This window comes from Oncorhynchus tshawytscha, linkage group LG05 (genome assembly GCF_018296145.1).
Source record: "Oncorhynchus tshawytscha isolate Ot180627B linkage group LG05, Otsh_v2.0, whole genome shotgun sequence".
NCBI lineage: Eukaryota > Metazoa > Chordata > Actinopteri > Salmoniformes > Salmonidae > Oncorhynchus > Oncorhynchus tshawytscha.
Genome location: NC_056433.1, coordinates 73,989,429 through 73,999,504, shown reverse-complemented (window position 1 = coordinate 73,999,504; position 10,076 = coordinate 73,989,429). Strand labels below are relative to the sequence as shown.

At 45.5% G+C, this 10,076-nt stretch overlaps 1 protein-coding gene across 2 annotated transcripts; it reads right to left on the bottom strand.

Moving 5' to 3' along the window:
* Nucleotides 1-314: 314 nt before the first annotated feature.
* On the bottom strand, nucleotides 315-6,962 carry tmco1 (transmembrane and coiled-coil domains 1). Of its 2 annotated transcripts, none has more exons than XM_024422280.2 (7): nucleotides 6,736-6,962; nucleotides 6,083-6,160; nucleotides 2,076-2,159; nucleotides 1,855-1,901; nucleotides 1,650-1,717; nucleotides 1,315-1,459; nucleotides 315-1,054 (listed from the first exon to the last, which is right to left on the bottom strand). In XM_024422280.2, exons 1-7 carry the CDS (start codon nucleotides 6,803-6,805, stop codon nucleotides 956-958), a joined length of 591 nt encoding a protein of 196 aa, XP_024278048.1. In that variant the 5' UTR covers nucleotides 6,806-6,962; the 3' UTR covers nucleotides 315-955. The 2 variants fall into 2 exon arrangements, with proteins under 2 accessions (XP_024278048.1, XP_024278049.1); XM_024422281.2 differs by having other exon boundaries at nucleotides 2,076-2,135; nucleotides 6,736-6,960.
* Nucleotides 6,963-10,076: the final 3,114 nt, after the last annotated feature.

Genomic DNA, 10,076 nt, shown 5'->3' with positions numbered 1-10,076 from the left:
AGCCTTTTGGAATCCACATTTTACACTAAATAAGAACAGATCATTCCTGGAACAAAAAAGGCACTGTATAATAGGAATGACCCTGCCAATTAATTTAGCAGTCCTCTCGATCTGTGTGTTGCTGGCCCCAGCCCAGCTCCAATAGTGTAGACTATAGAGTAACAATTTTCTGCTGACTCATTAACCCACTTATGGCTTTCTAAGATAGGAACCACCAAAGTCATGAATACTTGTTTTACTTATGATATTCTGTGGTAGCAGACATAGATCATACAAAATTGCAAAGAAAGAAAAGAAAACAGCATCAAACAGGCTAAAATGTGATAAAACATTTATTCATTAAGTAAGAAATGAAATACTACAGAGCCAGGCAATCACAATGTACTGATGAACCAAACAGCCAATCCACTCCCAGGTCTGCTTAATCTATTCCAATCTCATACGATTTTTGTTTAGCATCTTATCACAATGTTTATCTGCATATAAACAGGATATATTTCACACTTTTGTAACATTTTGTAAATCATTAGCACTCACAATCATAGCTACTTTAATGTCAAACTAATCTAACTAAAACTTAAAGCATCAAAATAAGGAAAATGGGTCAAACCAGGTACTACCACTACAAACTTCAATGAAATAATGGGTACAGGTAATGAATGAATGATACAGTAGCTGCTGATGGTATTCAATGTATACAAAGAGTCGTCCCATCCATCGTTGTGACAGCAATGTCATTCTCTGTACAGATGAGGGGGCTGTCCTCTCCCTTCTCTCTGTGGCCAGACAGTCACAGTGTAGAAATAGGACTGAAGACGCATTCTAAGCAGACTACATTGCAAAAATCACATCATATGATATAGGATCTGATGCTCGGCTGCACACTCGATGACATGGTACACAACCATTGGACTGTAATGTAGTCAGCCTGGAAGGCCACCCATATGCTTGGTTCTTAGGAGAACTTAGCTGCCTGGGGAGGGGGTCCCAAGAAACCTCCAGCCTGCTTGGTGGCAGCTCTGGAGGGGGCCAGACCCAGCATCTTCTGGATGTTCTGTAGATGGATAGAAACAATATTTACATAGCAAGTAGACAGAAACCAAGGATATTTATGAGAAGTCCCAGTTCTGGAAAGTTGTGAACCATAAGCTGTTGAATGTGGAATCATATTTTAAGAGATTGGATCTGTGGAAACCTTCAACTTCAAATCCATAAATTTATGTCCTTAACTCTTTTTGTTAGCCGAGTTTTTGCTACTCTTGTCAATAAACTGCAACCCATGACAGGTGGTAAAAATAGTGTCAGTTGAGTTACCTGTCTGATGGACATGGTGCAGAGAATGTACAGGAAGATGAATGAGCAGTCAGTGAAGTCCTCGCCCAAAAGGTTGCGATGGGAAAGACCCTGAATGTAGGACAGTGGGACGAATGGCAGTTTGGCCACCACCCTTCCATCAAAGCTAAAACCAGACAATGATATTAGCACGTGGTGGGTAAGGAGGTGCATTGAATGACTAACTTTGAGCTGAGAGCGATTGCTTAACAAAAAAAACTCACAATGAACACAGTGAGTTGTTTGTCATCATAACAGAGTAGCCACCCGTGACACTAGATCTAACAGATAGCATTTGTCATTGTCTGTACACTCACATGGAGTTGAACATTCCCATCAACGCTGTGAAACAGAAGCCAATGGCGAACATGGACTTCATTCGTACCTGTAACACAAGACGGGAGGACAGTCAGATGAAATGTGGTCACCCCTTCATCAATGAAGCTAGATAGCAAATGAGGAAGGAATACACAGGGCGTTGGCTTGTTTAATTTGTATGACATAAAAACACATTTCTCTCACCATGGATAGATCTCTGTTGTTGTTCTTCAGTTTCTCCTCTTGTCTCTCTGAAGTTGAAATTAAAACATTGTGTATGGGGATCACATATTATTTTATATACACCAACTGTCATATCTATTATCGTAATAGTCTTGTCAAAATTATGATGAGACGATAGCTATGGTCCAGGAAAGCTTTGGTCCAAATACATACTGTATAAACACATGACTCTTCTTTCTTACCAATCTTCTTCTTCTGTTGACGTCCTGCAGATTCTGTAATGGTTTCCTTCTTCTTCTCCACTGTAATATTCAAATACATATACACTGCTCAAAAAAATAAAAGGAACACTTAAACAACACAATGTAACTCCAAGTCAATCACACTTCTGTGAAATCAAACTGTCCACTTAGGAAGCAACACTGATTGACAATAAATTTCACATGCTGTTCTGCAAATGGAATAGACAACAGGTGGAAATTATAGGCAATTAGCAAGACACCCCCAATAAAGGAGTGGTTCTGCAGGTGATAACCACAGACCACTTCTCAGTTCCTATGCTTCCGGGCTGATGTTTTGGTCACTTTTGAATGCTGGCGGTGCTTTCACTCTAGTGGTAGCATGAGACGGAGTCTACAACCCACACAAGTGGCTCAGGTAGTGCAGCTCATCCAGGATGACACATCAATGCGAGCTGTGGCAAGAAGGTTTCCTGACCCCTCCTGTCTCAGCCTCCAGTATTTATGCTGCAGTAGTTTATGTGTCGGGGGGCTGGGGTCAGTTTGTTATATCTGGAGTACTTCTCCTGTCCTATTCGGTGTCCTGTGTGAATCTAAGTGTGCGTTCTCTAATTCTCTCCTTCTCTCTTTCTTTCTCTCTCTCGGAGGACCTGAGCCCTAGGACCTGAGCTCCAGGACTACCTGACATGATGACTCCTTGCTGTCCCCAGTCCACCTGGCCATGCTGCTGTTCCAGTTTCAACTGACCTGAGCCCTAGGACCATGCCCCAGGACTACCTGACATGATGACTCCTTGCTGTCCCCAGTCCACCTGGCCATGCTGCTGCTCCAGTTTCAACTTCCACCTGACTGTGCTGCTGCTCCAGTTTCAACTGTTCTGCCTTATTAGTATTGACCATGCTGGTCATTTATGAACATTTGAACATCTTGGCCATGTTCTGTTATAATCTCCACCCGGCACAGCCAGAAGAGGACTGGCCACCCCACATAGCCTGGTTCCTCTCTAGGTTTCTTCCTAGGTTTTGGCCTTTCTAGGGAGTTTTTCCTAGCCACCGTGCTTCTACACCTGCATTGCTTGCTGTTTGGGGTTTTAGGCTGGGTTTCTGTACAGCACTTTGAGATATCAGCTGATGTACGAAGGGCTATATAAATAAATTTGATTTGATTTGAAGGTTTGCTGTGTCTGTCAGCAGTGTCCAGAGCATGGAGGCGCTACCAGGAGACAGGCCAGTAAATCAGGAGACGTGGAGGAGGCCGTAGGAGGGCAACAACCCAGCATCAGGACCGCTACCTCCGCCTTTATGCAAGGAGGAGCACTGCCAAAGCCCTGCAAAATGACCTCCAGCAGGCCACAAATGTGCATGTGTCTGTTCAAATGGTCAGAAACAGACTCCATGTGGGTGGTATGAGGGCCCGTCGTCCACAGGTGGGGGTTGTGCTTACAGCCCAACACCGTGCAGGACGTTTGGCATTTTCCAGAGAACACCAAGATTGACAAATTCGCCACTGGCGCCCTGTGCTCTTCACAGATGAAAGCAGGTTCACACTGAGCACATGTGACAGACGTGACAGTCTGGAGATGCCGTGGAGAACGTTCTGCTGCCTGCAATATCCTCCAGCATGACCGGTTTGGCGGTGGGTCAGTCATGGTGTGGGGGGGCCGCACAGCCCTCCATGTGCTCGCCAGAGGTAGCCTGACTGCCATTAGGTACCGAGATGAGATCCTCAGACCCCTTGTGAGACCATATGCTGGTGCGGTTGGCCCTGGGTTCCTCCTAATGCTAGACCTCATGTGGCTGGAGTGTGTCAGCAGTTCCTGCAAGAGGAAGGCATTGATGCTATGGACTGGCCTGCCCGTTCCCCAGACCTGAATCCAATTGAGCACATCTGGGACACCATGTCTCGCTCCATCCACCAACACCAAGTTGCACCACAGACTGTCCAGGAGTTGGCGGATGCTTTAGTCCAGGTCTGGGAGGAGATCCCTCAGGAGACCATCCGCCACCTCATCAGGAGCATGCCCAGGCGTTGTAGGGAGGTCATACAGGCACGTGGAGGCCACACACACTAATGAGCCTCATTTTGACTTGTTTTAAGGCCATTACATCAAAGTTGGATCAGCCTGTAGTGTGGTTTTCCACTTGAATTTTGAGTGTGACTCCAAATCCAGACCTCCATGGGTTGATAAATTTGATTTCCATTGATAATTTGTGTGATTTTGTTGTCAGCACATTCAACTATGTAAAGAAAAAAGTATTTAATAAGAATATTTAATTAATTCAGATCTAGGATGTGTTATTTTAGTGTTCCCTTTATTTTTTTGAGCAGTGTATAAAAAAAATTGTTCACTACAGAGCAGTCACCCTTGAAAACAACAACAGTAAGGGTAGGTAACAACACATCCGCCACGCGAATCCTCAACACGGGGGCCCCTCAGGGGTGCGTGCTCAGTCCCCTCCTGTACTCCCTGTTTACTCATGACTGCACAGCCATGCACGACTCCAACACCATCATTAAGTTTACTGATGACACAACAGCCTGATCACTGACAACAATGAGACAGCCTATAGGGATGTCAGAGACCTGACCGTGTGGTGCAAGGACAACAACCCCTCCCTCAACGTGATCAAGACAAAGGAGATGATTGTGGACTACAGGAAAAGGAGGACCGAGCACACCCCCATTCTCATCGACGGGGTTGTAGTGGAGCAGGTTGAGAGCTTCAAGTTCCTTGGCGTCCACATCACCAACAAACGAACATGGTCCAAGCACACTAAGACAGTCGTGAAGAGGGCACGACAAAACCTAAGATTTGGCATGGGTCCTGAGATCCTCAAAAGGTTCTACAGCTGCAACATCGAGAGCATCCTGACTGGTTGCATCACTGTCTGGTACGGCAATTGCTAGGCCTCTGACCGCAAGGCACTACAGTGGGTATACGGCCCAGTACATCACTGGAGCTAAGCTGCCTGCCCTCCAGGACCTCTATACCAGGCGGTGTCAGAGGAAGGCCCTAAAAATTGTCAAAGACCCCAGCCACCCCAGTCATAGACTGTTATCTCTACTAACACATGGCAAGCAGTACCGGAGTGCCAAGTCTAGGACAAAAAGACTTCTCTCTTTTTACTGTTGTTCTATTTCTTTATCTACCTATTGTTCAGCTAATACCTTTTTTGCACTATTGGTTAAAGCCTGTAAGTAAGCGTTTCACTGTAAGGGGGGCGAATGCAAATAGTCTGGGTAGCCATTTGATTAGCTGTTCAGGAGTCTTATGGCAACCCGTCAGGATGCTCTCGATGGTGCAGCTGTAGAACCTTTTGAGGATCTCAGGACCCATGCCAAATATTTTCAGTCTCCTGAGGGGGAATAGGCTTTGTTGTGCACTCTTCACGACTGTCTTGGTGTGTTTGGACCATTTGAGTTTGTTGTTGATGTGGACACCAAGGAACTTGAATCTCTCAGCCTGCTCCACTACAGCCCCGTCGATGAGAATGGGGGCGTGCTCGGTCCTCCTTTTCCTGTAGTCCACACTCCTCTCCTTAGTCTTGGTTACATTGAGGGATAGGTTGTTATTCTGGCACCATCCGGCCAGGTCTCTGACCTCCTCCCGATAGGCTGTCTCGTCGTTGTCGGTGATCAGGCCTACCACTGTTGTGTCATCTGCAAACTTAATGATGGCGTTGGAGTCGCCATGCAGTCATGGGCACGCACCCCTGGGGAGCTCCAGTGTTGAGGATCAGCATGGCAGATGTATTGTTACCTTCCCTCACCACCTGGGGGTGGCCTGTCAGGAAGTCCAGGATCCAGTTGCAGAGGGAGGTGTTTAGTCCCAGGATCCTTAGCTTAGTGATGAGCTTTGAGGGTACTATGGTGTTGAAGGTCTACAACTGTTGTAAGGTCTACCTGTTGTATTCTGTGCATGTGACAAATACAATTTGATCCAAGAACTGAACAATGTCGTCTGTGTGTAAATTGTGAAAAGCAATGAAAATGTATTTAAAGATACTCACATTTCTTGCTTTGCTTTTCCACCTCTGCCTTCAGACTCTTGTACTTTGCAGTACGATACACCAACACCCATGTAATTCCTTAGGATGGAGATGTTTAAAGGTTAGGCAAATACTACATTTAGAGCAATCAATACATCAACATATCAATGAATGTGTATATAAAATCATGCATGTGTATTAGATGATGCCCCGATCATCTCCTGATGAAACATAAGCTCAGTCACGAACTACAAATAACAAGTATGCGGTTATTATCATTAGTACACCAATGGTGACCATCAATCAATCACATGTATTTCATAAAGTCATTTTAACATCAGCCGTTGTCACAAAGTCGTTTACAGATACCCAGTGACCTGGCTGAGAGCTCGCAATTGTTCGATCTGATGGCTGTAGCCTCATAAAGACAGACTCCCACCCAATGTTGTGTCCCAAAGCTAAGAAGCGTCGTGCTACTCATGCCCCGGATTAAACAGGTTTCCAAATGACAAAACATCTACAGCACTCAGCGTTAACCAAATAAAATACATCACGAATATGTTTGATGGTTGCTAGCCAAAATTAGAAAGTCAGTATCAGGTAGCTAGCTAAAGTCAGCCAGATAGCTTAGCTAAAATTAACGTTGGCTAGCTACTGTAACGTTAGTTACTTACCCTCAGCTAACAGAGCTGTGCAAACAGAGATGAAAACAATAAGAATAGTGTCTGCGAACATGGTTGTCATTTTTGTAGGTCGTATCACGATCCCTTTCCTATGGTACTGAACGTGGCTATAATTTATCAGCAAACTCTAGCCGCATTTGAGTATGGAATTTGATGTCAGCAGCAACTGCAAATAGTAGTTACAAGTACACGTCACGAATACGGGAGTAACTTCCGGCTAGCGCTTCCGGTTGGTAAATCAACATACATCAACGCAGAAGAGGCTAAGCGAGGCAGTAGTGTGCAACTGCTTGTAAGTGTATGTATGTCCTTGTGTAATTGTAATGTGATATTGTACCCCCTAGCTCGATTGCCCATTGTTTATAATCTATATATACTTGTGTTCCCTCATGTACTTTCTGTATTGATTTGTTGTTAATATATATATATATATATATATATATATATATATTTATATATATATATACATATATATTTTAAGTAGTGTGTAACTGCAGCCCAACATTCGTGGCGTTCCTGCATCTGCATGAACCCCCCCCTCCAGCACCCCACTGGTTCCTGCATGAATTACCCCCCCTTCCCGCTTGTGTTACACTTTGGAATGTGGGTCAAAAGGGAAATAAAAAGTATTATCTGAGTTTTTTCACCCACCTACCTGTCATCCCTGCCTCTCGCTAGCACTGCAGTTTAGCCAGGTAGTCCTAAGGATGACACCGGGACACAGCAGGCGGAAGGCGGGACCAGCTAACTAGCACATGGTGCCGCTAACTAGCGAGCTATCTAGCTAGTTAGCACACAGTGTTAGGACTAGCTGGCTAAGCTAGCACACAGTGTCCCTTTCTCCCGCCTGCTGAACACCTGCCCTCTCTGTTGTTAACAAAACTGCGGGAAAACAGTGTCCGCCAGGTGGGGCGTAGGACACTGTCTACCGGTCCAGTGTATGGCAAGCTGGCTACCCTCTCGTCCGCCATTCAGCAAATCAGACTCCATACATACTCCTGCTACTGTTTAAAAGCAGAAGCTCAAACGGGAATTATTTGTGACTCGTCCTTTGAGAAATGCTCTGGAATCAGAGATTATACTTCAGGCCTGCTTTGCTAGAGCTGATAAAAATATATTTTGGGACTCCGCGGACAACATCGAAGAGCTAACCACCTCTGTCACTGGCTTCATTAGGAAATTCATCGGCGACTTGTGCCCACAGATTCGCTGCTTCCCAAATCAAAAGCCCTGGATTAACACTAAAGTTGGCACTAAACTAAAGGATAGGGCTACCGCACACAGGGCTATTGCAGACAACCCTGAGGCTACGGCTGAGGACAGGATCAAGGTCAAGAGGTCCCACAATGACCTCAGCAGAGTCATCAAACGAGTAAGAGAACAATATAGGAATAGGGTGGAATCATATTACACAGACTCCGACGACTGCCACATGTGGCAGAGGCTATAGTCCATTACAGATTACAAAGGAAGTCCCAGCTTTGACATTAACACCATTGTCCCGGGTGTGGATGATCTCGCACTCCGAGGCCGAAGTGAGAAGTTTTTAATCAGGTCAATACCCGCAAGGCCACGGGGCCTTATGGTATTCCAGGGTGCTTTCTCAGAGCATGCCCCGAACAGGTGGCAGGTATATTCACTGTAATTTTCAACCTCTCCTTGTCCCAGTCTGTAATCCCCACATGTTTTAAGATGACCACCATAATTCTTGTTCCCAAGAACTCTAAGGCTTCATGCCACAATGACTACCACCTTGTAGCACTCACATCTGTAATCATGAAGTGCATTGAGAAGCTGGTTATGGCACACATCAACTCCATCATCCCAGAAACCCTAGACAAATCTAATTTGCATACCGCCCCAACAGATCCATAGACGACGCAATCTCAATTGCACTCCACACTACCCTCACCCACCTAGATAAGAGGAATACCCATGTGAGAATGCTGTTCATTGACAGCTCAGTACTCAACACCATTGACCCCTCCAACCCCTCCATACTTCCTGATGGGCCCCAGGTGGTGAGGGTGGGCAACATCACCTCTGCCCCGCTGACCCTCAACATGGGTGCCCCACAGGCGTGTGTGCTAAGTCCCCTCCTGTACTCCCTGTTCACCCATGACTGCGTGGCCACGCACGACTCCAACACCATCAACAAGTTTGCTGATGACACGACGGTGGTAGGCCTGATCACCGGCAATGATGAGACAGCGTACAGGGAGGAGGTCAGTGACCTGACAGTGTGGGGCCGGAACAACAACCCTCTCCTTCAACATCAGTAAGACCAAGGAGCTGCTCAAGGAGCTGAACCTTAAAAAGGGTTGGCATGGGCCCCCAAATCCTCAAAAAGTTCTACAGCTGTACAATTGAGAGCATCTTGACTGGCTGCATCATGGCTTGGTATGGAAGTAGCACTGCCCTCAACTGCATGGCGCTACAGAGGGTGGTGTTGACAGCTCAGTACATCACTGGGGCCGAGCTCCCTGCCATCCTGGAACTCTATGTCATGTGGTGTGTAAGGAAGGCCTGGAAAATCGTTAAGACTCCAACCACTCAAGCCATAGACTGTTCTCTTGCCTCCGCAAGGGAAAGCGGTACCGGTGCCTTAAGTCTGACACCAACAAGCTCTTGAACAGCTTCTCCATCTCCATGCTATAAGACTGCTAAATAGCTAACTAAATACATAACAAAATGCCTACACAGACTGAGTTGACCTTTGTTTTTATTCTGGCCAGTTCCTCTCAGTTCCTCTCTAGGTTTCTTCTTAGGGTCCTGCCTTTGAAGGGAGTTTTTCCTATTCACCGTGCTTCTACATCTGCATTTCTTGTTGTTTGGGGTTTTAGGCTGAGTTTCTGTATAGCACTTTGTGACATCGGCTGATGTAAAAAGGGCTTTATAAAATACATTTGATTGATTGACAAAAGTTCCAAAAGAATAGACACATTTCAAATGTCATATTATTGCTATATACAGTGTTGTAACGATAGGCAAATAGTTCAAGTACAAAAGGCAAAATAAATTAATCTGAGGGAAAGATGTGTCTCTAATATGTCCATACATTGGACAGGAGGTTAGGAAGTGCAGCTCAGTTTCCACCTCATTTTGTGGGCAGTAGCCTGTCTTCTCTTGAGAGCTAGGTCTGCCTACTGCGGCCTTTCCTTAATTTTTAGTCAGTCACAGTAGTCAGGTAATCTGCCACTGTGTACTCTGTTTAGGGCCAAATAGCGTTCTTGTTTGCTCAGTGTTTTTGTTAATTCTTTCCAATGGGTCAAGTAATTATATATTTTTCTCTTGATTAGGTTGGGTCTAATTGTGTTGCTGTCCTGGGGCTC